The 23,877-nt window shown below is 51.2% G+C and overlaps 10 protein-coding genes across 10 annotated transcripts; 5 read left to right on the forward strand and 5 right to left on the reverse strand.

The window, feature by feature from the left end:
• Positions 1–119: 119 nt before the first annotated feature.
• Positions 120–2,833, reverse strand: LAESUDRAFT_209559 (glycoside hydrolase family 16 protein). The gene is made up of 11 exons (XM_040901587.1): positions 2,540–2,833; positions 2,438–2,485; positions 2,188–2,378; positions 1,581–2,124; positions 1,289–1,525; positions 1,187–1,231; positions 990–1,119; positions 685–932; positions 429–601; positions 277–373; positions 120–224 (listed from the first exon to the last, which is right to left on the reverse strand). Exons 1-10 carry the CDS (start codon positions 2,681–2,683, stop codon positions 280–282), a joined length of 1,854 nt encoding a protein of 617 aa, XP_040763741.1. The 5' UTR covers positions 2,684–2,833; the 3' UTR covers positions 120–224; positions 277–279.
• Positions 2,834–3,055: 222 nt separating this feature from the next.
• LAESUDRAFT_654559 (uncharacterized protein) lies at positions 3,056–4,383 on the reverse strand (the record flags this gene model as incomplete). Its single annotated transcript, XM_040904487.1, has 3 exons — positions 3,056–3,858; positions 3,917–4,048; positions 4,107–4,383. 3 exons carry the CDS (start codon positions 4,381–4,383, stop codon positions 3,056–3,058), a joined length of 1,212 nt encoding a protein of 403 aa, XP_040763742.1.
• An 86-nt stretch (positions 4,384–4,469) lies between these two features.
• LAESUDRAFT_680700 (uncharacterized protein) lies at positions 4,470–6,524 on the forward strand (the record flags this gene model as incomplete). The annotated part of the gene is made up of 6 exons (XM_040905738.1): positions 4,470–4,761; positions 4,828–4,946; positions 5,054–5,354; positions 5,409–5,578; positions 5,630–5,788; positions 5,850–6,524. Coding segments are annotated over exons 1-6 (1,626 nt in total), but the record flags the coding sequence as incomplete, so codon positions are not given.
• A 230-nt stretch (positions 6,525–6,754) lies between these two features.
• LAESUDRAFT_680702 (mitochondrial carrier) lies at positions 6,755–8,289 on the reverse strand (the record flags this gene model as incomplete). Its single annotated transcript, XM_040905739.1, has 9 exons — positions 6,755–6,944; positions 7,002–7,090; positions 7,152–7,196; positions 7,255–7,424; positions 7,482–7,516; positions 7,568–7,767; positions 7,830–7,904; positions 8,135–8,139; positions 8,226–8,289. Coding segments are annotated over 9 exons (873 nt in total), but the record flags the coding sequence as incomplete, so codon positions are not given.
• A 138-nt stretch (positions 8,290–8,427) lies between these two features.
• On the reverse strand, positions 8,428–10,771 carry LAESUDRAFT_726581 (uncharacterized protein). The gene is made up of 6 exons (XM_040909061.1): positions 10,671–10,771; positions 10,072–10,622; positions 9,533–10,009; positions 9,064–9,477; positions 8,948–9,002; positions 8,428–8,891 (listed from the first exon to the last, which is right to left on the reverse strand). Exons 2-6 carry the CDS (start codon positions 10,546–10,548, stop codon positions 8,662–8,664), a joined length of 1,653 nt encoding a protein of 550 aa, XP_040763745.1. The 5' UTR covers positions 10,549–10,622; positions 10,671–10,771; the 3' UTR covers positions 8,428–8,661.
• Positions 10,772–10,973: 202 nt separating this feature from the next.
• LAESUDRAFT_654706 (zf-C3HC4-domain-containing protein) lies at positions 10,974–11,932 on the forward strand (the record flags this gene model as incomplete). The annotated part of the gene is made up of 4 exons (XM_040904501.1): positions 10,974–11,087; positions 11,155–11,287; positions 11,344–11,791; positions 11,845–11,932. The coding sequence occupies 4 exons, from the start codon at positions 10,974–10,976 to the stop codon at positions 11,930–11,932; spliced, it is 783 nt and encodes a 260-aa protein (XP_040763746.1).
• Positions 11,933–12,064: 132 nt separating this feature from the next.
• On the reverse strand, positions 12,065–17,158 carry LAESUDRAFT_654576 (nucleoporin; the record flags this gene model as incomplete). Its single annotated transcript, XM_040904492.1, has 20 exons — positions 12,065–12,301; positions 12,361–12,503; positions 12,555–12,656; positions 12,708–12,828; positions 12,880–13,129; positions 13,183–13,325; positions 13,376–13,710; positions 13,782–13,867; positions 13,929–14,005; positions 14,060–14,134; positions 14,165–14,321; positions 14,369–14,478; positions 14,534–14,705; positions 14,764–14,869; positions 14,921–15,111; positions 15,162–16,134; positions 16,186–16,601; positions 16,651–16,747; positions 16,797–16,898; positions 16,954–17,158. 20 exons carry the CDS (start codon positions 17,156–17,158, stop codon positions 12,065–12,067), a joined length of 4,098 nt encoding a protein of 1,365 aa, XP_040763747.1.
• Positions 17,159–17,328: 170 nt separating this feature from the next.
• LAESUDRAFT_726584 (ribonuclease III) lies at positions 17,329–18,912 on the forward strand. The gene is made up of 4 exons (XM_040909062.1): positions 17,329–17,700; positions 17,757–18,046; positions 18,105–18,262; positions 18,344–18,912. The coding sequence occupies exons 1-4, from the start codon at positions 17,464–17,466 to the stop codon at positions 18,763–18,765; spliced, it is 1,107 nt and encodes a 368-aa protein (XP_040763748.1). The 5' UTR covers positions 17,329–17,463; the 3' UTR covers positions 18,766–18,912.
• A 935-nt stretch (positions 18,913–19,847) lies between these two features.
• Positions 19,848–20,985, forward strand: LAESUDRAFT_680711 (spindle assembly checkpoint protein). Its single transcript, XM_040905740.1, has 5 exons — positions 19,848–20,056; positions 20,110–20,220; positions 20,279–20,298; positions 20,352–20,478; positions 20,542–20,985. The coding sequence occupies exons 1-5, from the start codon at positions 19,962–19,964 to the stop codon at positions 20,816–20,818; spliced, it is 630 nt and encodes a 209-aa protein (XP_040763749.1). The 5' UTR covers positions 19,848–19,961; the 3' UTR covers positions 20,819–20,985.
• A 473-nt stretch (positions 20,986–21,458) lies between these two features.
• Positions 21,459–23,658, forward strand: LAESUDRAFT_726587 (NADPH oxidase). The gene is made up of 9 exons (XM_040909063.1): positions 21,459–21,595; positions 21,646–21,916; positions 21,975–22,364; positions 22,417–22,517; positions 22,574–22,880; positions 22,947–23,111; positions 23,164–23,393; positions 23,449–23,541; positions 23,596–23,658. The coding sequence occupies exons 1-9, from the start codon at positions 21,485–21,487 to the stop codon at positions 23,605–23,607; spliced, it is 1,680 nt and encodes a 559-aa protein (XP_040763750.1). The 5' UTR covers positions 21,459–21,484; the 3' UTR covers positions 23,608–23,658.
• The last annotated feature ends 219 nt before the right edge of the window (positions 23,659–23,877 follow it).

The raw sequence follows: 23,877 nt of genomic DNA on the forward strand, positions 1-23,877 counted from the left end.
AGCCACCATCATTTCAACCTCCGCTACAATGTCAAGGTTCTAGCCAATCAGCCGCTCCCTCTGCACAAGTGTTTGGCAGTCCGCTCATCCGCCGGCCAGACTTTCACAACTTCATTCGTTCTGCAACACTCAGTGCGCATCTGTCATCATGAGAGGAAACGTGGTAGCCGGGCGGGAAGATCATCACTCATTGCCAAAATAGCACATGCATATTTTTGGCAGCACTGCACGAACATCACTCGACTGAGGTCCGTGCGGATCTGTTAGATTACCCACCAGCTAACAAGTTTCCAGGAAGCTGTTCTTCGGGAACGGTTGCCCATAGTCTCCAGTCCAGGTCGTCAAGTTCGGGTTGGTGTACGCTTCCAAATACCTAGAGCTTGCTCTCAGCAGCAATCCAGTGTCAAGGCAACCAACCTCAAGCGCACTGATCAATGTATGCAGCCGTCGGGAAATCTGACGGATCACAGCCGAGGTTGATGCTGCTCGGCTCTTGGTATACGCGGATGTAGTCCACGCGCATTGTCGCCGGAAATATAAGTGCATCGAAGTCTATGTCGCCATTGAATTGCAGCGACATGCCTAGGTTCATGATGAGATACTGCATGAAGAGCGATGGTGTTAGCCAGCTCCTTAGAACATTCCAGAGCCGGGACGCTGTCGACTGCGATGGCTCATGCTCACCATGGGTTCCTGCGCAATTGACCTCGAACTGATATTGACAGTTTCATCTGCTGGCAATCCCGACTGAAGCACCCAGGCGACTTCACCGCTAGAAATCCAAGCGATGTACTGGCGTTTATGATGATTCAGGTCTTCGGTCGTTCGTCCTACATTGGCGAGCCCGACACTCACCGCATCATCAAATCCTGGTTGATACTGGACGCCATATGTCGAGTACTGACCACCATTGCCTTGATAAGCGCTTTGATCTTTCAGGTCCAATTTCAATACTAGCACTGAGTGGCTACATGACTGTCATTGCGTACCAGTATTCGTCAAGCCGGAAGTTGCTTCTTGGAACACTCCACCTTGGTACGAATTCAGAGCAGTGATCGAGCTATCGTTAATCGAGTATTTGTTGGTAACTGAGGGCCAATCATATCCGGAATCGAATGGCTGAACGATGATACACCAGCTGTTAATATCACGATGCAAAAAATCATTCCTCAATGCAGGAACTCACAGCCCATTGTGCAGACTGCGAGACCTGTCCACCGGTCGCTGTGATCTGAGAACGTTTTCAGCAACAACGTTCATGGTCGACAGAATGTCGCATTAAGCTTACTTGTGCTTCGAAAATGTCGATTTCCGGCGCAGCACGTCCAACATACGTGCCATCATCATGCTTGGGACCCGGATGCGACGATCCAGGACATGAACAGCGCGATAACCGCTGTCCCGGCAGATAGGACAGCGCCCCGCCGTAGTCAGGATCGCCGTTCTTCGTAGCGGCGACCGGCTGGCCGTTCTTGGTCTGATTTGGAGCTGTACCCACATCGCAGGAGTCGTAAGAGTACGGCCACTGTCACCCAGTTTGTCAAAAGGGGACATGTCTCAGTAGCAAGATACTCACGCACCATGCCTTCTAGACTGGCACCGTAGCCTGCGCGACCCAAATTTCCCATCATCCAAATGGCAGGCCAGAACCCTACGACGTTGTTCGTGCCAGGTAACGAGACGGATACTTCGACTATTCCACCTGTAAAGCAAAACTTGTTCCATGTAGTAATCATCCCGCTCGTATAGGCCAAGCCGTGGTTCTCCTTCTTCGACATGGTAATCTCCAGACTGCCGTTGTGGGTGGTGACCGCGGTCGGATCGAGCCATTCCAAATTGTTTGTCTCCCAGTAATGCAGGTTGACTGCCTCCCAATAGGGATCGTCGTCGGGCCAGAAGGTACGTCCGTCCACGTTGAATTCATCGCTGAAAACAAGCTTCCAGTCTTGGCCATTAATGTAGTCGGCTTTAGTGTGTGCCTCTTCAGGCGTGTCCGGGTCGATGATTTGATAGCTCGTCGACATTGAAGGAGGGTCAGTAATGATGCTTGGGCCGCCAATATTTACGCCGCCATCCTTGAGTAACTTCTGTTCTTTAAAGTGGGAGATGATGGGATAACCGCCACTGGTGAGGAGCAGTGCGTTAAGATGGTGCATCTCTACGAGAATCACGACAATAGAGACGCACAATAATGCTACAATTCCAAGTAGTAGAAACGATATAAAACCCAGGTTTGTAAGTCCTCGCACGGTGAAAACGTTTCGGTCGCTGTCGCCGTTACGATCTCCAGGGTCTGGGTTGTGTAGAAAATCATCATCTTCAGGGCAATCCTCAGTTAGGGCGGTATTCCAAGATGCAGGGTCAGGATACAGTGTAAACTAAGGAAGAACCAGTAACATCGATATCGGCGGTCAATGTTGACAATCGTTCTACTTACCTGTTCTGTCACTGACGCAGAGTCGCCGGGAGATTGGGGAATATCATGCTGCCATGTCCTCAGGTACAATTCAAATATGCGTGTAGAAGATAGGTGCATTACCTGAAAGAAAGATGGACGCGAAACGCGCCTTGAACGCCTGAACTGCGAGGATGCTCCGGAATGTAATCTTGAAAGATCAGTCGTCGAAGCACCATGGAGAAGACCCTCGTAATCTGAGGAAGGCCTGGAACTCGAAGGTAGCATGTCCAATATCGAGGATAGTCACGGCGCAAGGAATATTCGTGCCCAGCCGATGGTCGAGAGGCTGCAAGTTCAGGGATGATCGATGATTGCTGAACATTGCCCATATCGTCCCCTTATGAAGGGTCCTCGTGTGCACCGCTCACCGGCGTCACATAGCCGATTCGCACACTGGTTGTGCTCCTCAGAAGAAGACATAGAGCCGAAAGAGGGTGTGGAGTATCACGGCATGTATCAGCTATAATGACTTCATCAGGGAATTAAATATATCCTTGGCACTGATGGCCGTCCATGAGGATGGCAACAGTAGAAGACTCACATTTGCGCAGTCGAAACCAGTAGCTACCACTCCGAATCGCTTACAAGCGAGCTTCGTCACCCAGTCCCCGTATCTAGTCCGGCACCCTCCAGCAAGTTCAAAATGCCGGCATGGTGGCCTTCAACACCCGTAGCATGCAGCTGCTGAACTGCTCTCTCAACTCTCTCGAATCCAGTCTTCTCGCCTCCTTCGCCACCAACCTCCAACCCTCTTTCCGCAGCTAACTGGTCTATCATTTTGAGTCGCGCCAGCACAGCTTCGTTCGTACGTTCAAGCGCTTGCCTCCCAATACTTTGCGAAACACTTTGGCTTGCCTCGCCTGACGCCGAATCATAGAGGCTGGGATCCAGCATGTGTAAGAGCTGGAATTTTGCTGCACGGTAGTTATCGCGTGTTGCAATGGGAGGGTTTGTTACCATTACGTGAGTAGTCTCTTGGTGATCAACTGTACAGGAGCCACTGCTGCCGAGCACTCGTGAAGAATGCTGCAGAGAAGGTTCTGGAGTCGACACCAGTGTATTTTTATCGATGAACTTGTCCAGAGAGACAAGCGCGTCCTTGGCCCTCTTCAGCTTCTCGCGCTTCGACGGGCGTCCTTTCTTTTTCGGTGGTCTTGATCCTTGCGCGGTGGCAGTCTCTCCCGCCAAAGCGGCGAGCACAGCTGATTCTTGCCCGTCCTCAACAAATATCTCACGAGGCAGATTGCTCGGATTGTATGGCCGTAAGTCAGAATGGGGTAGAATATGGAAAGCGTTTGCGTTGAGGAGCGATGTCAGAACGTATCTTGCGTGAGGCTGCAGCAGCAAGAGATCGGGACTATTCAACTTCTGCGGAAGTAGTAGAACGGACTGATATATGTCTGGCGATACGTTAGCGGGATGAGCATCCTCGCGGTAACTTGAGGGACGAGTGCGTACCGATGGGTACCGCTATATGTTTCACTGAATGGAGTCTTGGCGCCGAAGTAGATGGCTGCGTGAAGTAGAATGTATACAGAGCAAAGAGGGATACTACTCTCGTGATGGGAGTCTCCATTTCGATCATTCGTTCTGTGAAATGGGTTTCAATCGATAAAGGCTCCCTATCGTCACCATAAGGTACTCGCACCGAGAAACAGCCGCTCCGTCACTGCAATGAAGCTTTCGCGAACTCGTCCGTCGAATGCCTTGAAGTGCATCCAGCACCATCCCTGCTCGGTCCACAACCTCTTGAAGAGCGCGAATGGCTGGATAGGCGGTTGTGCTTGCGCATATTGCTGCGAGAAGAGATTGATCAGATCTGTTATATCTTCGCGCAGAGGGCCAACATAGAGCGAGGAAGTGAAATAGGATGGCTGAAGGGTTATTTCGCCGCGCGTCGTCGAAGGGCCCGGCAAGGTCGACATCGAAGTGCAAGTCTGAGGGACCGTGGGACTCGAGCGCTTGAGCCACAAGCGCGTGGACGTCTGGCCACAAAGTGGCTTGTTCGCGACTTCAACTCGGCCACTACACTCACTGCTCTGCGCATGCCTAGCCTGCTGCTTGTTTGAAGTTCGCCTTGCATTTCTTGAGCCGACACACAATGTCGAGGCTGTTCAGAAGTCATAATACCGTCTCTTGCTTCTTCTGTCTGTCACCCATCGATCCTCCTCCCCACAACCCCCGGTCATTTCAATGTCCCTATTGTGTATGTTGGAATCGATACGATGCCAGAGGAGAAATAGTTTCCAGTGACCCTGCAATGTATGACGAGAGCCTCAATGCCCAGTCGTTTGCGAAACGAGGTACGAAGCATTGGAATGTAGCCAGGGATCGCTGAGTGAATGCGCTCATACATATATGAATAACAGCAAAAGCGACGAAAGACCGTCTACCAGAAACTTACGAAAGCAGTCGTTTCTGTCATACATGTCAAACGAACCAGATGCTCCTCACGAACCTGCTATCCAACTATCTCCCTCCACCGAACGTACGTCCATCTCTCGCAATGTTGTTTGCGTCTCCTGAACGCAGTCCATTTCTTATGTCTCCATCTTACCAAACTGCTTTTGTTCAATATGGATCCTTCATGTCTAGGACCCTGAATACAAGCAACGCTGCGAGATGTATCCTCAGTACAAACAGTCCATCGAGACACGCTATCCGCCAGTCTGCGCTGACTGTGCTCCTGCCGTGGAAGAGGAAATCCGGAAGCGCGACAGCATGGCACGCACTCAAGCACTCGGCGGCTTCCTCCGCGCGAGCAAAGACACTTACCACCAAGCTACTCTCAGGAAGCATGAAAAGGAGCGGCTTGAGCATCGGATCACTTTCTGGAGACTGAGAGGAGTATTATGGACAGGATGTCTTATCTTCACGTTTATCATATATCTCACAAGTGTGTCTCCTTTCTTCGTCTCAATCGTGTGTCAAAAACTTGATATCTTGATAGTTGCGCGTGGTTATACCGTGTCCTGGATACCTGATTCCCTCAAACCCATTGGTCCAATCATAGCTTTACTGTCGATATTATGGACGGCATGGGATCCGAAGTATGCTTCGTTGAAACGAGCAACGTATCAGGGTCGGGCGTTGAGACAACGAGGCAAGCACGAGTATAATGTGAGTTTCCCACATGCAGCCACAGCGCATGCTAAACTAGTACCTCCATAGAAACTGCAGATCATGGCGTGGACCTCTAGATGTATCAACACAATCATCGTCGCGATCATTTGGTGGAGACCAGCTGGTTATCTAGCAGTATTTACAGGTGATTCGCGAGGATTGCATGCAAGAATTTACTGCACTGTCTGTCTATTAGTTGAATTAATTGTGAGTAATCCTAATCCCGGCTTCTCCTTTGTCAGGGGGTTCATACATATTGCGGGCACAGATCCTTATTCGTTCATTCACGACTCTTCGACTGGAACCGCCGCCACCTGTTTGCCTGACTTCCGAGCCTCCATCGAGCAAGCGACTACTGCACCCGACTTCATCATCGTCTTCACGCGATATCTCGCCTATGTTTGAGCCCGATCTTCTCGCGCCCCTCACGTTGTCTTCCAAACCCATCATTCACCCACCTTCCTCAGGAGTACCTCCCCAGAACCCTATCTTCGGTCTTCCCTCCCTCAATACGGGCCCTCAGTCATCTACCTCATCCCCATGTGGACCCACCTATTCCGATCAATCATGGATAGATCCGATGGATGTCGAGACTGATGATGAGCTCCAGAAGTCCAAGGACCCGGACGCTATGGATTGGACGCCAATTAAGCCTTCCTCATCTCAGGTGTCCAACGGGCATACGCACCAGTATGACGATGGGTCGTGGATACGGCCTCAGCGGTTCTTTGCACCAGAAGAGCCGACGGGTTTAGAAAACTTATTTGCGAACACCGTCAAGCTAGCTGACGATGCTCCAGGAGGAGGACCGCAGCCGCCTTCTAGCGTGCGCAAGCGCGAGCAATCACTGCGTAGCATTGTACCATGGATGTTGCTGTCTGCAATTGGCACCGCCGCCATTGTGACTGCGTTGTATTTTGTATGGGACCGCAGGAGGGAACGGATAGTAACATGATAATTTGACAATTAGTAACACGGGTATCGGTTGGTTTTTAGAACATCTATAAGCAGTGGATTGAATCGGAGCTATATTTAGCAGATCTATAATCCTAGTTAAGAATGCTGAAAGATATGTGCGATAGCACAGGGACGTCCAAGTGGAATCATTCAATGTCGCGTCTACCGAGAACAGATAGGTCAGAGCAAGAGCATCGAAGGGGATCTGAAGCAAACCTTTTCAGCGCCCAGCAGCCGCATGAGACCTTCATAGACCCAGAGAGCAGACGCATTCACTGGGAACGCACGAACAAGAGTTGGTCCGAGGCCGCGGTAGAATCCTCGTACTCCGCCTAGTGCGTAGATGCTGCGGGCGATGGCCAGGAATGTCGGACGGGACTGGGAGAGAGAGGTCGACATCATTCGGCTGTATAAAGACAGTCAGTTATAGATTTCCCCAGCTACGATGGAAGGCAAACTGCACTTTTTGACGTTGTCTGCAGGGATGCCCATAAGCCAAAATGCGAACGAGGCTAGACCGCCTGAGAGGAAGTTTGCGGTAGGTGTAGTAATCTGTCAATTGAGGCGCGATCAACCTTAACCCGCCCTGCCAACATTGAATTCAAGCTCTCACTTCATAAGGTGTGCCTTGTAGCTTCGAAAAGCTGCGCATCAGAGCCTGGGTATAGTGTTCAGTCCAAAGGGTGTGTAAGAAGCGTCCACTGCATAGCAGCTACCTCAAACGAAAGGAACATCCAGAGGAAGTTGCTCCGGAAGGCAAGACTACCCGTGAAACCTGTCCAGAGCCCCAAGACCCCTCGGCTTGCAATGACCTGCCGAGCGCAATCTATGGGACCTTTATACTGCCTGTCTGCGACGGACTTTTGGACTTGCATTTGCAAGTTGACTGACGAGGGATACTACATCACCATGGCTCGAAGCTTAAATGTGTAGGGGAACAAACCTTTCAATAGCTCCATAGGGGTAGCTAGCAAAGCACTGACAACCGTCGCATCGCAGACATTGCGAGTGTGCAGCGTTTAGACATACCTCGTTAACCCTGCAACAAGGCCGGCAATACCATGACCTGTAAGGGTAAGGCGTCGGCCTTCTCCTCCTGGAATTGGCTCTGTCACGTTGTGGCGTATGAGGAACAAGCGATAGTTGTGCAAGGATCCGAGAAGTAAAGAGTCGATTGCAGCCCATCCGACAGCGGGAGGCGTTGCACCTTTGTAAAGCGCGAATATTGACTGTATAATGTTCATCATGAGATCGCCTTCAGGGAGAAGGTGATACAGATGAAGCAATCTACCTCATTCCGCACTGTTTGTAGGAGACAGTCGATAGCTCCTCGGTACGTTCCCGGAGGAGAACATTGCAGGCGAGTCTTGATAGTGTCGAACCTTCATATCAGTTGGATTGTTGAAATGCTCGGTGAAGTTCTGAGCATTGCATGGTCAACGTGCGCAACATTTACGAACTGACAGGGAGCCTGAGGAGGCATGTACCTACAGCGATCATATCGAAGGCTGAACACACCCATGCCCAACAGCGACCTGTTGGATAATCACAAATGAGATATGCGAAACATTGACGCGTTCTCAGCTCAGATAGAACGCGACCTGCCTTGGTCAATCCTGCCGGTCGAAGTTGATAGTACCGCCCGTTAGTGTCCGGTAAAATGGAGCCCAGTCGGTGTTCCTCTCACCACTTCCGACGCCCGCTACCGCTCCGACCATTCGAACATGGCCAGAGTCCGGTTTTGCCTCCATTTACGCGTAAACAGTTGGGTTCGGGAGCAACGCGTACGTCCAGCTTGCCGATCCGAGTAGCGCTCTCTGAGATCTAGATCGATCACATCAAATTCGCTCTTCAGAGTCCGTCAACCACAATTTTGTTAAAAGGCTAGGGGAGGATCTGCAGAGCAGTGCAATCGATTCAGGACACCATGCTTCGAATATTGGCAAAAGCCAACATTCGGTAAGATTGTGATTACAGTGGGTTAGAGACAGAGAACATCCGATAGAGGGTGTTTCAATACATGTCATCGACGAGGAAATTCAGTAACAGTACAAGAGCAACGCATTGTGCGGTACACGGGAGAACCACACGGAGAATAATCAGTACCAATGAGCATTAGAGCCTCAAAGTTTTTGCTTCTGACGTTTGCCATCCTTACCAGCCATTTTCGTAGCCGTCGATGCATCTTCATCTTCGAGCTTGCGTTTGGATGAACTGGCGACAACATCGCCTTCAACGACAATGGAAGAACTGATCGGTTGCTCGGCAGCCACTGGAAGTGCAGACGAGGCTTCATGTGCGGCAAGAGCCTTCTCCTCTCTTCGTCTGTATTTCCTTACGTATTTGTCGATGGCTGCAGTCCCTACTTCATTTGTGCCATTGACACCAGGATGAAATGAACAGGCGTACCTCGTGCATATCGACATTCAAAGGTCGCCCAGGCATGGATGGATCGATGAGGGTACTAGCGATTTGATAACATTCAGACGTGAGAAAACGACGCCCTTCCCACAATCAAACGTTACCTTCTCCTGGAATGCCGTCCATCGTCGCTCTGTTGGCCTCATCAATAGCCAACCTGGAGTCGCAACAATATACTTCGCTGCTAGGCGGATATCAGCTTTAGTGTATCGCTCTCCGAGCAATCCCATATTTTGTTCGTCGTCGTCTGTGTCGGGTTCGGACTCATCGGTATCCAGCTCAGAGGACTCGTCCGACTCTGAGGCATTATCTTGAGCGGATTCGCTTTCACGCTCGCTCCCTCGGTCATCAACGCGAACTGATGCATCTTCATTTTCATCCGGTACTTCATCATGCGAGTCTGCAATATCTTTTTGAATGGGTTCCGATTTTCGAGCAGCAGCCATGGCACTGTTTACGAGGCTGCGACGCGTACGGTATAAATACCGAACCCAATAACGATAAGAACGATGCGGTGTCTGCAATGCGGATATGAGGCCCAGACTTCCAGAATATATCGAAGTTCATCCGCACCTTGTCAGCTAGTCGATTGCAAATCTGCCTCTTCGAGGTCTTCGGATCTTGTTTAATCATCTGCTGGACTGTTTTCATCACAAGCTGCTCGTCCTCTTCTGTGTAATCGTGGTGATCACCACGTCCTGAGATCCCAGGTAGTCGTGAGGATGTTTCTAAAGTCTGTGCAGAAGCACTGGGTCCTGCAGGTGCCTCTAGGCTCGCTCGCTCAAGCCGATGGTTTGACTGGCGAGAACGCGCGGCTTTCTGGGACGATGGGTTATCCCGGCCGAGAACTGACTGTTCGATGGCAGACTGTGATGAACGAGAAGCCTCGCGTTGCTCTTTTGGCTTCGGTGCATGCTCAACCACTGCAGATCTAGACGCTAGACGGGGTTGTGAGAAAGAACTATCTTCGAGATGGCACAGCTGAGGATAAAGACGATCGAAGTGCTCGAGATAGTAATCCTTCCACGACCCAGCAGTGTGATTGTTAACCTGAGACGCACAGTATCTATGAGACCATATCTGCATGAATACGCATGGTTGCATGTACGTACACCATGTAATTTCTCCAACGCCTCTCGGACGCTCAACTTATCGCGCTTGCGGATTGTAAGTGCACGAAAGAGCAGGTTCTCATCATTTATCATCGATCCTACCAGTTTGTCTAGTGGCGCACTGCTACTCGTATCTAAGCCCGTAGATACGGGCGGGGACAGCTCCTGCGCCTTCTGCGGCGCGGCTAACTGTGAGAGGAGAGCTGTGACACCTGGGAGGGATAACAACTGGCTAAGCAGTGCGTGATTGTTGACAGAATGGTTCTGAACAGCATCAGACTGACGGCCATTAAGGCCAAGGACATTCGGAGCAAGGTTCGGCGTGAGATGAAAGATTGACTGAGGCGATAGGACCATCTGGGGAGCCTGTGAATTAAGACCAGCCGCAAGCAAGACCGCCAACGCCGTGGCAGGCTCCGGCGCTGCTTGTGCGGCTGGCTGTTCGGGGATGCCGTGCATGTTGATGAACGCTTCCATTCTGACACTTTGGTCTGTATGAGTTATGGTCGTATATAGTGGATCTAGCAGTGGCCTGTGCAGCAGCTCCGAATCTAGCACGTCAAAGGATGATACACATGATATGCTGCAACTGAGCTCACGATGCGCTTGATCTCCGCAAATAGTGCGAGAACTGCAAAAGAGAGTGTGTTGAGATGATGACACCCTGCTCAACTGAGACGCGCTCGCCAGTTGAAGGAATGTTGAACATCGAACGACGCGAATTCGGAACATTTTATTTATAAGAAGTCGCTCACGTGACCGCGGAAGCCCAGCCCAGCTGCACCCGCGGGCAACGAGATCATGATCATGTCTCATAGCGTCTCAGGCCTGTGCACACCTTCTCATGCACTCGCCGCTACTTAACTTCACGTATAACGTCGAGAGACTTCAGATTAGTGGAGATGTCTGACCCAGAGACGACGCAAGAGACGAAGCAATGTCGGATATGTTTCGAAGGCGAGGATCCCGACCTCGGCCGCCTCATTAGACCATGCCTTTGCAAGGGCACCATCAGCGTGAGCAAAGTCGTTTGCTGTGGGCGTCGGTCAGGACTGACATCTTTCTTCCCTAATTCTGAACCAGCATGTGCACGTCAAATGCCTCCAGCGATGGCGCAACTCATCTGCGAACCACAGTGCTTTCTATTCATGCCCGCAGTGCGGCTACAAGTACCACTTCGCACGTACCCGAGTTGTTGGGATTGCTACTAATCCTGGTGAGTAACCGTAAATCTTTGGAACGAACCACCCTGCTCAAGTTGATCGTCATCAGTCGCCGTTGCGGTGGTCTCGTCCTTCCTCTTCACGATTCTGGTCATGTGCAGCTCGTTCGTCACAACCTCCCTATTGTCCGATGAGGGAGACTCGATGTACCTCTACGGATTCTACTCTCCATTGGAAGTCATCCAGAACCTTGTTCGGGCGACTATAAGTATATTCGTCGACGATCGATTACTGGACGAAGCTGTTCTGCAGAGCTCTCGCCGTCGGTCGATACCTACTATACGCAACTCGAGCAAACCGCCTGGATTACTGAAGCGCTTTGTGCGCCGCTTCCTCCTGGGGCTTCCTGTCGTCGGCGCTGGCTCGATCGCGCATATGCTACTCTCGGTGCCCTTGCCTTTCCACTGGGTCAGGTTCAGAGCATACAACAGAGGGCGAGATTCGCGGGATCTTGTGGCTCTATTCATAGTGGCAATTGTGTTGATGGGCGCTGCGAGGTACGCAACGTTTCCAATCCCTCTGTGGACACGTGAATGACGGTCTCTATCAGAGCGCTCTATAAGGTGTTCAAGCTGACCGAGAAACTCACTAAGCGTCTGTTGTTGCGCGCTGAGGATGCTATCCTTGAAGTGAATTAGCCCATGTCTGTATTATATCATTCTCTTCTCCTATCCTTCTCATAGGATTCTGTCAAGCGCACATCAAAATTCCCAGCATCCCTGCTGTGGCTTGTATATACAGCTAAGCACGTCCACACTATACGATATATATTACCAATACATGCGCAACTGGCGTTTGATATTTTCATATGCCGCCTTCGTCTCCGTTCTACTCTGGTCCAACTCTGAGAGGTAGTGGTCCACAGCTCGGTCTATCCGGTTTACTGGGAACTCTTTCTGAGCAGCAGCAGATTGCGGCCGCTTTGCCTCCTCCAGCCAATCTGTCAGGAGGACCGCGATGTCGGAGGAGATCGCTTGTAAGTTCTGTTGAACATTGAACGGCGGAACCTGCATACAGGCCGGGTTAGTCAGAGTGTGCTTTGTGCACGCTGCCGCATGAAGCCTACCTGCATCTCATACATCTCCCAGAGGATATCCCACACCTCAGCATAAGGAACACCACACTGGACTAGGATTCGCGGGGCCCAGCCAAATGGGATCACGTCTTTATGAGAGAGACTATATTGCACAAGAAGCGAAGCAACATGACCTGATATAAATTGAGTGAATGGGCCATTGGATCCTCGATCATGGTACTCACGAAGCGGGAAAGCACTTTCAGAAGGATAGAAACGCTGTCCCAGGGACACAACTTTCGAGACAATGCGATCTGCGGCCACCTTTGGCTCCACACCATCGATCGCTAATCATTCTGATCAGCATTTGCGACAACTAGGGATACATGGACCCGCACCTTCTTGGAAGATTTTGTTCCATATTGGGCGAACGATGGTGTCATCATGATGTTGTGAAACGTGCAAGACGAGCAGCTTGACGATTGGAAGATCCAACGGTTCAGCGTAGAGCTGGTACAGCTGCGGCCAGTGTCAGCGTCTCAACTAGCATAAATACGAGGTGGTCGTTACCTCCGTGATGGTCAATAATCCTTTTGATAGGTTTTTGACTCTCTCCGCCATTTGCGGATCCGTGCTGGCACGAGGCAGCAATGTGTTGACGAGTTCCAACTGAACCTGAGCAACATCCAGTCTTTCCTCCAGGTCTGTCAAAAAGGCGATAGCAGTCTCGTATGCACCGCCAGCAGATATCGGATGGGACTTCGCGTTGCCGACGGCCAACGTGAGGTACTCTATCCGCTCATCAAGCGACAGATCGAACCTAACCCATGACCAGTCAGTTGGTATAATTTGTAACGGATTGCAGCAACGAACTCTGTCGATTCCGCCAACGCTGCGAGCACCTCAGCTGCGCGTAGCGGCTGACCGTCCTTCACATAGAACTGCCACAAAAGCTGGAACTTCTCGACAGTCACAGGCTCGCGTCTAAGATGCGCTTCCAGGTAGGACGGTCTCATCTACACATTTCAACGTTAATAATGACAAATAGCGCCACTTGATCACTGACCTCTAGAAGCTCGTCTGCCATCCCTCGTTTAATCAACCAGTCGTAGAGAGTAGAATGGAACATTTCGTCCTGGCTGTCAAATGAGAGTTCATATGCATGGTTTCGCACCGTTTCAGGATCATCTACGGTCAAGGCTCCTGTAGCCGGTTGTTTCGCGTTGGCAGCACGGTCCTCAAAGACCGATAACGAATCTAGAACTAACTCGTAACAATGCAGACGTTGTTTCCAGCTATTCGCTCGTGAATCGTCAGCAGGGCATCCGGCAGCCCAGTATTCTGAGCCCTGGTTATCAGCGTCGTACGCCTGCGCGCAATGCAGAGGCAGTTCAACCGCTCCTGAAAATAACACATGGCGCGTGGACAGCGATATGTGAATGCATTCAGTCACGAGGCAGGTGTTCACGAACCTCTAGCATAATTGAGCTGCTGGTAGTCTCCGCAAATCTCCCGCAGCTTTTCAAACTCCAGGTTGCGAGCACCCTTCGCGAACAACCTAATATCGACACACGGTCATTCAAACACCTCTGCGTAGACCATCAAGATTTCGGGCCTACCTGAGCGACTCGCCTAGCCACGTTTGACGCTCCGTAAGGTTATGGGTCTCCACAGCCTTACGGATGTTCTCTTTCGCCTATAAATGATTCCATATAAAGCATTGTTCGCTCTCGAGAAGACTTTCGCCCACCTTGTACAGCAGGACATCATCGGTGCTGCAGAAAGAGCCGCATCGTTGTTGCAGAATCTCGCTAATTGTGTCCACCTGTTGCGATCACTATTAATAGCAGAATACCTTAAGGCGTTGCATGACACATACACTGATCTGCTGACCGATCTGTTGGTTGATGACAACGCTAACCAGGCCTCGTGAGGCGGTAATACCTTTCTCATCCGTTATGAGCTCTTCGAATGTCATAGAGGTGACCAAGGCTTGTGTGTCCGGTCCGCACCTGGAGTCCTGAGTCAAGCCCTTCTTCGTTGAATTGAACACACTCACTGTTTGACGACCTCGCCGACACGATGGTCATTGAGAAGAAGCACAAAAGATATAGCCTCAATCGTCCGCGTCAGAAGGCTTATGAGCTGGGAGACCGAATTCTGTTCCGCCTACGACAACATTAGCCAAGACTTGTTCACGGGAAAGTGCAAGATGTGCACGCACTTTCCATGCCTCTTGATCACTGGCGGTAGCCGGACGTACACCTGTATGGTCACCGGAAGTAGAATGGAATAACTGAGGGTTGCCGTCCAGCAGTTCCTTCAAGGCAAGAAGATTCTTCTGCGATATAACGAGAACATTTGCATCAACAGCTAATTCCTGCAAGTCGAGAGCCCTAGTATGTCATGTTGTGAATAGCAATCCTAACTACGGGGGAAACAACGGCAAAATACCCAGGTTTTGTTAGCTTCGCCTTCCAGAACGGCCTGACGAGCCGGGCAAAGTATAATGCGAGACCTCCCCGTCGGCCGCTGAAAATCGCCGTTCCGGACTCGTTACCTGAACACGTTATCGTGAGCATGACGGTCAAAACAAGACGATCGGACGTACTTGTGCCGTACGTAACCCTTTCCGTCCACATTGGTCGTTCGCCAAAGTCGTAGAATGCTTGCTTCGCGACTGCAGCTAGCTCAGGACGGATGGTGCTTATGTCATTCAATGAGGACTGTTCTCCCATGTCCAGGAAAGTGTTACCACTGGCAAGAGCGAGAAGCATAGCGCACGTCTGATCCCGACCGAAACTGTATAGTGTAAGAACGTTGCAGACTCACAGCAGTTGCTGAACCCGTACCTGTTTCGGAACTCCACGAGTGGTGCCGCATTATTCTCAACAAGAAACTCTTCCACGACGTCCTTGAGGGAGTCAATCGCTCTCTTCTTGGCCAAGTAGGTCAGTCCAACATGTGTAAGAATGATGAACTGCCGTCTTGGCTCGGAGAACTGATAAGCCAGTTCATTCGTAACGACGGGAGAAGGAACGTTCGGAGAGGATGCAGAGAGTAAAGATGCGCTTGGACGCGGTACAGGAGCCATAGCCCATGTCCGCCCGGGGATTGTAAGCACCGTCGCATTTTCAGTAAGTGGTGGACGAGTAGGGGACGTGGTTGTACCGTAACGCGCAAGTGTCTGCTGATTGTTTTGTTGAGTTGGTGATGACTCCTCAGGTCGCCCCAGTGAAGCGATCTTCTTGAGGTCTGGGGACAGGCACAGGATATGGTCTACGCCGTCAAGGTCACCATGTCGTGCAGCTATTGTGAGGCCCTCGTCATAGCAGGAACTCTCCAAGGCAGTCACGGTATAGGATCCGGTGGTAGACTGCTGCGCTCCCTGAGACATGTCATATCTGGACGCGGTCGGGCGAGAGGGGTTTGACTGCTCATCGGGGTGTAGGAGGTTAGTTGGCGGTAGGCGAACATGGACCAGCTGCAAACGATTGGACGTGCCAGCACTCCTCCCGACGGCAGTACCATAAGAGGACGGCGCGAAGTACAGACGAGCTGCATTAGCGGTCAATGCCATCAACTGAACTCCAGATCGCGATTCTCTGGGACTGATGGGATGTAGCGCAATAATTTTGAAATTTTGCGGGGTTAAGGCTGGCGAGCCAGGGGCCTTATCCTGCGCTAACTTGCACAGGTTGACGAGGACTTGAACGAGTTGGATGCTTTTGTCACCGCTGCCTCGATAAATGGATATCACGTTGTGGGTTGTCAGGGTATAGAGAATGCCTCTTGCAGTATCCGACCTTACGGAAACGACCTTATCTGGTATGCGCCTCATAAGAAACAAATCAGTAACAATAGTAATGAATCCACCTTCTTGCGTGGAAGACCCAAACCTCGGTAGGAGGCTTTGGACTCCACCCACAGAATGATTGATAATTTGAACTCGCTTTCCGAACCATCCTTCCTTCTCTTGGTAGTGAAATTCGTAGAGGAAACCATCATCAACTCCATGCATGAAGATACGGCCTTCCTGCGTCCCAATGACGGAGGTCATCTCGACCTGGAAGGGAACCGACATGTCCGTGGAGTATAGCTTGATCTCCTTATGGACTCGGTTATTTGGTCCCGCAACGGTATTCGCAGAAACGCCAAGAAGAAATACAGACACTGGAGTGCAGACCACCAGAAGGGACGTGATTTCGTCTATGAAGACACCCGGCTTCGGCTTGACTAGAGCGACATGATTTATGACGTTCTGCTGGTCGGCAAAGGAGCTCAACTCTTGTCTGATGAAGAAAGTGAATACTCGGCTACATCCGTCCACAGCGGACGCACCCTTCGATGTAGTCCCATAGAAAGAGGTGGTGGTCAATGGTTATCCATACGCGTTCAATCTCGGGCATCAAGCCCATATGAGTCGTAACTTTGGTGGCTGTTCTCTCGTCAGGGCACTGATGAGCATGTCGTGCAATCCAGCTCACAGTTGTAGTATTGAAACAGCCCTTCCGGTATCCCAACGAGCTTGCGTTTCTGATACGGGGTGCGGAAGTCATCGGGAAAGACACTATAGCTTTGGGAGTTGGCTGCAACATTGAAGTTAGCGCTGGGCCAGCAGTGACACGACTGTGGAGTACATACGTGCGTTCAGCAGATCGCTGAGGTCTGGCACAAGCTGCGCATCCTTATTGAGTTGGTCAAGCAGGACGCGACTTGCATTCTGCAAAGCAGGCAGATTCAACACAGGTACGGGTTTCGACGCGGACGGTGATTGTCGGTCGCCGCCGATGGCAGATTGGCGGTTAGGATTTGAGGAGGACGCGGCGAGCGCGTTAGTGGACGCCATGACCGTGTTGCGCGAGGTGGAAGTGTCGAAGGGTGACAAGGGCGAGCGTGTGGCTCTGCGCTCGAGTTCAACGCGTCTTTTGGCCATCCAGTCACGTGCCTCGGGCGTCTCCTTGCCACCGCCTGTTGAAACGCCCAGGGGCAGGGCGAGGATACGCAAAGGATTATTATCTTCAACCGCAGCGCGGTCCGCGTATCTTGTCCAGGCCACCGCTCGGTCCTCGCTTTGTCGCCTACGTGATCAATTTCTTCTCGTACTCTTCGATTTGCCTCCCTTATCTTCTTGGCGGAATCACATACTCCACAATGACCTCTTTACATGCCACCATCCAGCAGGACATCATTCTGACTATCAGTGGGCCTGATTATGAAGCCACACTTCCTCCACTGTCTGACACTACATGGGCGAAACTCGTCGCCTCATCTCGATCCTCGCGCGATGAGTGTGAACGTCTGGAATTTCTAGGTGACGCGCTCATGTACGCCACTATCGGACGTCTGTTATATGCCCATATATCCAACGGAACACCCCACCTATACACGGTGAGACCTCAACTGCTCATATCTCAATGCGTTGCCGGAGACGTTCTGTGTACCAGGAACTTCGCGCTGCATTGCACTCGAACGCCACGTTCTCACACATTGCAGAGAAACTTGATATTCTCGCCGTCAGTAGCACAGTCTTGCATGCCTTGACAGATAGGGACTTCGGAGAGGGGGCTGCTGCTTCCACCTCCAAGTCAAAGCCCAAGATCAAGGCAACTGCAGACTTATTCGAGACGGTGATCGGGGCGTATTACCTCGAGAAGGGATTCGAGGCACTTTGCGCTTGGGTACAGGAGATCTACGAGCCTCTGATAAAAGTAGCCAGAAAGGCCTTCTACGTATTGTACGGAATTGTTTTACTCTCTTCTGCATCCATCGCTTCACCGGAAGTGTCCGTATAGTCGAACTGCACCGTCGCACAAAAGACGCGGCCCCGACTTCGACCTCAATATGCGACCAGCCAAGAAAGCAAGGTGTACGCAAGTGTCTCTACCTCGAACTCCGTTGCCACTGTGTCCGCAAAGTAGCACCACACAATATCGGCAGAGCCAGGTACAAGGTACGTATTCACAGCGCATGTCCCATATGCCTGCGAGTTGTTCACGTAGGAGCTGCTTGGTGTTCGTGGGATGAAAAAAAGCCACAAACCAGGCGTCAGATGCAAGCAGGATGGCTGCTTTGCCTACCAAGAAAAGAGCCAAGAAGGAAAAGGCGGCCGCCTTATCGCGCAAGGCGGCACCTGCGTCCTCGACCAAACCTGCTGGTCGTCTGATGGAATCACCTCCGAGAGCGTTTGTGATAGACCTTACTCTTGTCAGTGACTCAAGCAACGAGGAAGAGGGCGAGATTGCTGAATATCCCGAGATTCCGCGGGACACACCTGCGTTTTCACGTGGCCCGAGCACCGTGAGACCGGTGACAAGCAAGGTTGCTTCAAAGGCACCTTTTCTTGTCGGATCAAGGAAGAACGATATCTCGGTAGAAGAGGGCATGCTGGAGCAGATGTTGACGCTGTTGGATCCTCTATCAGACATGGACTTAGACTCGGACCCCGGAAGATAGAGGCTTTGTAGTATGTCTCGTTCGATAATGCGTTCTCTTTTGTCTCGAAATTATTTGATCCTTCTCTATACCACCTGGATTTGTACAACAGCAGTCTTTATTTATATCTCGGCGTCAGCTGGTAGATTCAGCTTGACTCTTTGGCACAACTCGAGCGGTTTGGCCGTCAGAACAATCTATGGTGCGTACCACCCGGTCATAGCCACTTTTGTTCTTAAGAGCGCAGAATGAGGCTGCTATGTCACAGCATCTGAAACAATGTGAGCCCGCGGAATCACGAACGGGTATCTGCTGCTGATCCTTGTTTCTCTCATTCCCAACTGTATGCAGCTTTTACTACTGAAATAGTGCTTGCGGTCTTCGGTTAAGCAATTCTGCGCGTGAAACTGCCGCAGCCACATTGTACATACATACCACTGGTGGCAAGGGGCGTGCCAAAAATCAAATTACTACTGATACAGGGTCAGCATTCTCGAAGGAACCCACTTGCACACCGCAAAAACATCACTCTGGTTTTACACCGCATGCTGACCGACGCGCTCCCAGCTCTGAGATCTGATCGCTTTATATCACTTCCCGCTCATCCTTGCGATGTTTTGCTTCTGGGTTGGTTCCCATCACTGGCCAATTTCCAAGCGCATCTTCGCCAATGTCGAGTTTGAAGAAATTGTGTCTGGCGAATCAACTCCTTCCACGGAAACGCGCGTTTATGCGAGGGAGATGGGGAATTGGGCCATTTATGACGGAGTTAAACCATTGGACAAAAGTGGCAGTGACCAGGTGATTTTTTTGTTTCAATTAATATATTGCCGCAGGCAGTTGAAGGATGTGTGTAGATACAGGTGGGAGGGCAGAACTAGTTAAACTAGAGGTGGTGTAGTAGGTGGCCAACCCTACATTGTCAGCCTGAAAAGAAAAGAACATTGTGCTACCCAGGGACTCGAACCCCGGTGAGGCGAAGTGACTCATTACAGAAAGGTATGTGCACGTTATACCTGCTGCCCACTTCCCCAAGATAGCTTTTCGTGACAGGGTAACTACAGCAATCTGCCACTCAGATTGTCACCTGGGCAAACATGATCGCGTCTTGCACGTGACGAACGCGCTCCCTAAAAAAGGCTAGCGCGACGCGCGTGAACGCGAACCACCCAAGGGCTTCAGCAACCGACGGAACCAAAACACAACCTGCATCAAGGATGCTCTCCACTAAGCAAGTGCCCACCCGCCAGGCCATTACACTCAAGGGTTCGACCAATCTTGTCACTGAGTTCTTCAAATACGCCGCGAACACGTACGTTTGCCGCCGCCGTGTAAGACATCCCAGTTGATGCCATCGTTCTATAGTATATTGTTCCAGCGTGGAGTGTATCCTGCCGATGACTTCCATATGGTGAAAAAATATGGTCAGACTGTGCTTGTGACGCAAGATCTTGCGCTAGAGAATTATCTTGACAAGTATGTTCTTGGTGGCTGCCTCAGAGCGTGCAAATCGTTGACCACATCCACGGTGCAGAATTCTTAAACAAGTTAACAGTGAGTCGCCGCTAGCCGCTGACAGCGATGAGCTGTGTCTAAGTGACGGCTAGAATGGCTCCTTACTGGCTCCGTGACACAACTCGTGCTCGCCATCATTGCCAAAGACTCCAGGACCACGCTGGAACGCTGGGTGTTTGATATCAATGTAGTGGAACAACCATCAAACGCGATTGGACCGTGAGCTGACATTTCGCTGACATCTGGCATGCGTGCATGCTACGAGGCTCACATTCCCGACAGTGCTCCTGCCAAACCTGAATCAGAAATCCAGGCCGAAATCCGCAATATTCTAAAGCAGATCGTCTCCACTGTCACATTTCTGCCTGTCATCGACGAACCGACCGTTTTCAACATCCTTGCATACACGCACGAGTCAGCAGACGTCCCCGCAGACGAGTGGGTGGACACGGATCCTCTGGCTATTGAAGCGAGCAAGAGCCAGCAGGTAAAGCTAAGAAGTTTCAACACGGACGTGCATCGGATCGAGGCGATGGTGGCCTATCGATATGAAGGGTGAGGCGGTGGGCTGCATGCGATTATCTGACAAGACCGGTCAGTGATATGCTATTTCTGGATTGACTCCTGTATGAGTGTATTATTAGTTGGACCTGCTCTTGCAGTATATGGGTCATGATAAGCTCGGTATCGAAGGAAGTGGCGGGTGAGGTAGTGCCTCCCCATCCCTTCGTCTTGACAGATGTTGATATGGAGATGTGGGAGAGGATGTCGAGGATGGATCGGAAGAAATGAAATCAAAGGTCGTCGAGAGCGAGGTTGCCTCGACGTTACCGCGATGCGTGATAATTATAAAAAGAACGCGGCCTCGGTGTGGGCAAGCGACGTCGCACTACGCGACCGGAGGAATGTTGGCAAACACTTTCAGAAGCATCAGGTTATCGATAAGATTCCTTGTGAAGGCAGATTGACACTGCAGACGGCGGGCCCATCGTCATGGGCACAGCCGTGGGACGTGGCGCCGGGCTGATATCGGAAAGGCCCAATTTGCTCTAGTATAATAAGAGCCCTGCATGCATGTTCCCCTCCTAGCATCGTCCCATCTTTGTTCGCTCTCGTAGACCCTTCCTCTCCTTCAGTTTCCTTCTCTCGGCGGGTCCTCTGCGCGCGTTCTTTCTGGTACCGGATACCAACACAGTTGATCTGTTGCCTTCGTTTGTGTACGATCATGGGAGAAAGCTGGTTTCGCCAAGAGTTTCGAAACCCCCGACGGCTTATATTCAATGTCCTGTTCTACGGCTTGCAATTGGCCTTCTTCGCCTATGGCTGGTGGGCGCAGGTGAGAATGTCTAATCTGCAAAAGAAATGAGGTGACTGACACTCGAGTAGGAAACAAACAAGAAACTATCGGCACTGAACGCTCTGACATGGTCTGTTTGGGCCTCCAGAGGTGCCGGCCTTGTGCTCGCTTTCCTGGCGGGATGTCTTCTTCTGCCGATGCTGCGCAATGTAATCCGTGTCATACGTCCCAAGGTGGCTGCCCTCTTCCCCGCCGACGAGAATATCTGGTTCCATAGGCAGGCCGCGTATTGTTTGGCATTCTGGTCTATGGTGCACACCTCTGCTCACTATGTCAATTTCTTCAACGTCGAGCGCACCCGTATGTGGCTAATCATGTTTATTGTCTCACGCATGTGAAACCTAACGCGACGTCGTAGAGGTTCGCCCGGAGTTCGCTTTGGATATCCACTATACTCAGGCTGGCGGTATCACCGGGCACTTCATGCTGCTGATCATGGTTCTCATGTACACCACTGCCCACCACAAGATCCGGCACCAATGCTTTGAGGCATTTTGGTACACCCACCATCTCGCGTTCTTCTTCTTCATTGCTCTCTGGACGCATGCAGATGGTTGCTTCGTCCGTGACACTGCTGGTCCTGCCTATACGAATACTTTTCCCTTCTACAATCCGGAAGACTGCCTTGGCTATCAGAGCTGGCGTTTCACGATCTGGCCCGGCATCGCATACTTCGCCGAGAGAGTATGGAGGGAAATCAGGGCAAGACGGGCAACCCGCTTGTCAAAGGTCTTGGTGCACCCTAGCGGTATGTTGCCGATCAAATCTCTTCATCTCCTCACATACGAGAATTACCTCAGGTGCCATGGAGCTCCGTATTGTCAAGCCCAGCTTCAAATACGTTGCTGGTCAATGGCTGTTCATCCAAGTACCTGAGATATCTGGTCTGCAATGGCATCCGGTATAGTTCTTGTTCTCAATGTCAAGGTTCGTGGCACTAAAGTTCCTGTTATACAGTTTACCATCACTTCTGCACCGGAAGATCCTTATGTCTCCGTGCACATCCGGCAGGTTGGTGATTGGACGTATGCACTTGGCGATCGCGTCGGTGCAGGCCCTGCGGTAGTGGCTGCCATGACTAAGGCTGCCATGCTGGGAGCGGAGAAGGATGATTCTATATATGGTACCCGCGGTGATTATGTGGAGCTCGATCTCGCGTCGTCTTCGCGTCCGTTGCCAGAGGTCCGTATCGATGGGCCTTACGGTGCCCCGGCTGAAGATGTTTTCAACGTCGAGGTTGCCGTGTTGATAGGCGCTGGTATTGGTGAGTTGCCTGGCGACTACTCCATCGTAACGGTGGGATAGCTGATCCTTGCGCCTTGCTTACTAGGTGTCACCCCTTTCGCGTCGATCTTGAAGCATATTTGGTACATGCAAAAGAAGGGGGCTTTGCAATCTCTGAAGCGTGTGGAGTTCTTCTGGGTCTGTCGTGATGCTCCGTCCTTCGGCTGGTTCCAGACGCTCCTGCAAGAGGTCGAGGCTGCTCAAGTTGACCGTGAGTACAGCCAGTCATCTGAGATCTGCTCGTAATAATGGCCCGTTCATAGCCAACTTCCTACGTATCAACATCTACCTTACTCAGAAGATCAACGAAGACATGCTCTGGAATATTGCCGTCAATGATGCGGGTGCCGAGTACGACCCCTTGACTCTCCTGCGCACGCGCACCATGTTCGGCCGTCCGGACTGGAAGGCGATCTATAGCGGCATGCGGCAGGCGATCGAAGTTGGACAATACCTCCCCGGTGTCAACGAGCAGCTGAAGACCACGGTCGGCGTAAGTCTTCCTTTACAGAGTTCATCAGCTGGACATGTTCTGACTTGCTATATAGACCTACTTCTGTGGACCTACTCCACTGGCCACAGCCATCAAAGAAGCCTGCCTGGCGTCGGCCACTCGCAACATCAAGTTTACTTTCGCGAAGGTATGTACATTCTATCTACGCGTCCCAGAATTTCTCACGTGTTGCTCCCTGCAGGAACATTTCTGAACGCGCCATTGCCTCGACGGTGAATCGGCGGATGTGAAGCAGCAAGCGAAGTAGTACCGTTGGATCGCTATGGTTATTTATGTAACTTGCTCTCATGATATGTGCTGTGGTGTATTTTCTATATCATCGCCTGAGTCCGTCTGACCTGTGATATCGATATGCAATCATAGACCCTGCGTTAGCTACTAGCTCGCGTGAACGGAAGCATAGAGGCTTCGGAATCGGCGGCAGCATAGCGAATTTCGATCAGCTGCGTGACCGAACAAGCAT

Source organism: Laetiporus sulphureus (assembly GCF_001632365.1).
Source record: "Laetiporus sulphureus 93-53 unplaced genomic scaffold LAESUscaffold_23, whole genome shotgun sequence".
Taxonomy (NCBI): domain Eukaryota; kingdom Fungi; phylum Basidiomycota; class Agaricomycetes; order Polyporales; family Laetiporaceae; genus Laetiporus; species Laetiporus sulphureus.

Bases quoted from the DNA above. Each gene is read 5' to 3' on its own strand.
- LAESUDRAFT_209559 (XM_040901587.1), bottom strand. From the start codon at position 2,683: ATGCTACCTTCGAGTTCCAGGCCTTCCTCAGATTACGAGGGTCTTCTC. The intron at 933-989 runs GTACGCAATGAC...TGGACCTGAAAG, and splicing joins TTCCGGCTTGACGAATACTG to ATCAAAGCGCTTATCAAGGC. The intron at 374-428 runs GTGCGCTTGAGG...AGCAAGCTCTAG, and splicing joins ACGGCTGCATACATTGATCA to GTATTTGGAAGCGTACACCA.
- LAESUDRAFT_726581 (XM_040909061.1), bottom strand. From the start codon at position 10,548: ATGGAAGCGTTCATCAACATGCACGGCATCCCCGAACAGCCAGCCGCA. The intron at 10,010-10,071 runs GTACGTACATGC...TGTGCGTCTCAG, and splicing joins CGTTGGAGAAATTACATGGT to GTTAACAATCACACTGCTGG. The intron at 9,478-9,532 runs GTGCGGATGAAC...TCCGCATTGCAG, and splicing joins GCAATCGACTAGCTGACAAG to ACACCGCATCGTTCTTATCG.
- LAESUDRAFT_726584 (XM_040909062.1), top strand. From the start codon at position 17,464: ATGACCTCTTTACATGCCACCATCCAGCAGGACATCATTCTGACTATC. The intron at 18,047-18,104 runs GTACGGAATTGT...GTGTCCGTATAG, and splicing joins AGAAAGGCCTTCTACGTATT to TCGAACTGCACCGTCGCACA. The intron at 18,263-18,343 runs GTACGTATTCAC...GATGAAAAAAAG, and splicing joins TCGGCAGAGCCAGGTACAAG to CCACAAACCAGGCGTCAGAT.
- LAESUDRAFT_680711 (XM_040905740.1), top strand. From the start codon at position 19,962: ATGCTCTCCACTAAGCAAGTGCCCACCCGCCAGGCCATTACACTCAAG. The intron at 20,057-20,109 runs GTACGTTTGCCG...ATCGTTCTATAG, and splicing joins TTCAAATACGCCGCGAACAC to TATATTGTTCCAGCGTGGAG. The intron at 20,299-20,351 runs GTGAGTCGCCGC...AGTGACGGCTAG, and splicing joins AATTCTTAAACAAGTTAACA to AATGGCTCCTTACTGGCTCC.
- LAESUDRAFT_726587 (XM_040909063.1), top strand. From the start codon at position 21,485: ATGGGAGAAAGCTGGTTTCGCCAAGAGTTTCGAAACCCCCGACGGCTT. The intron at 21,596-21,645 runs GTGAGAATGTCT...ACACTCGAGTAG, and splicing joins CCTATGGCTGGTGGGCGCAG to GAAACAAACAAGAAACTATC. The intron at 22,881-22,946 runs GTGAGTTGCCTG...CTTGCTTACTAG, and splicing joins GTTGATAGGCGCTGGTATTG to GTGTCACCCCTTTCGCGTCG.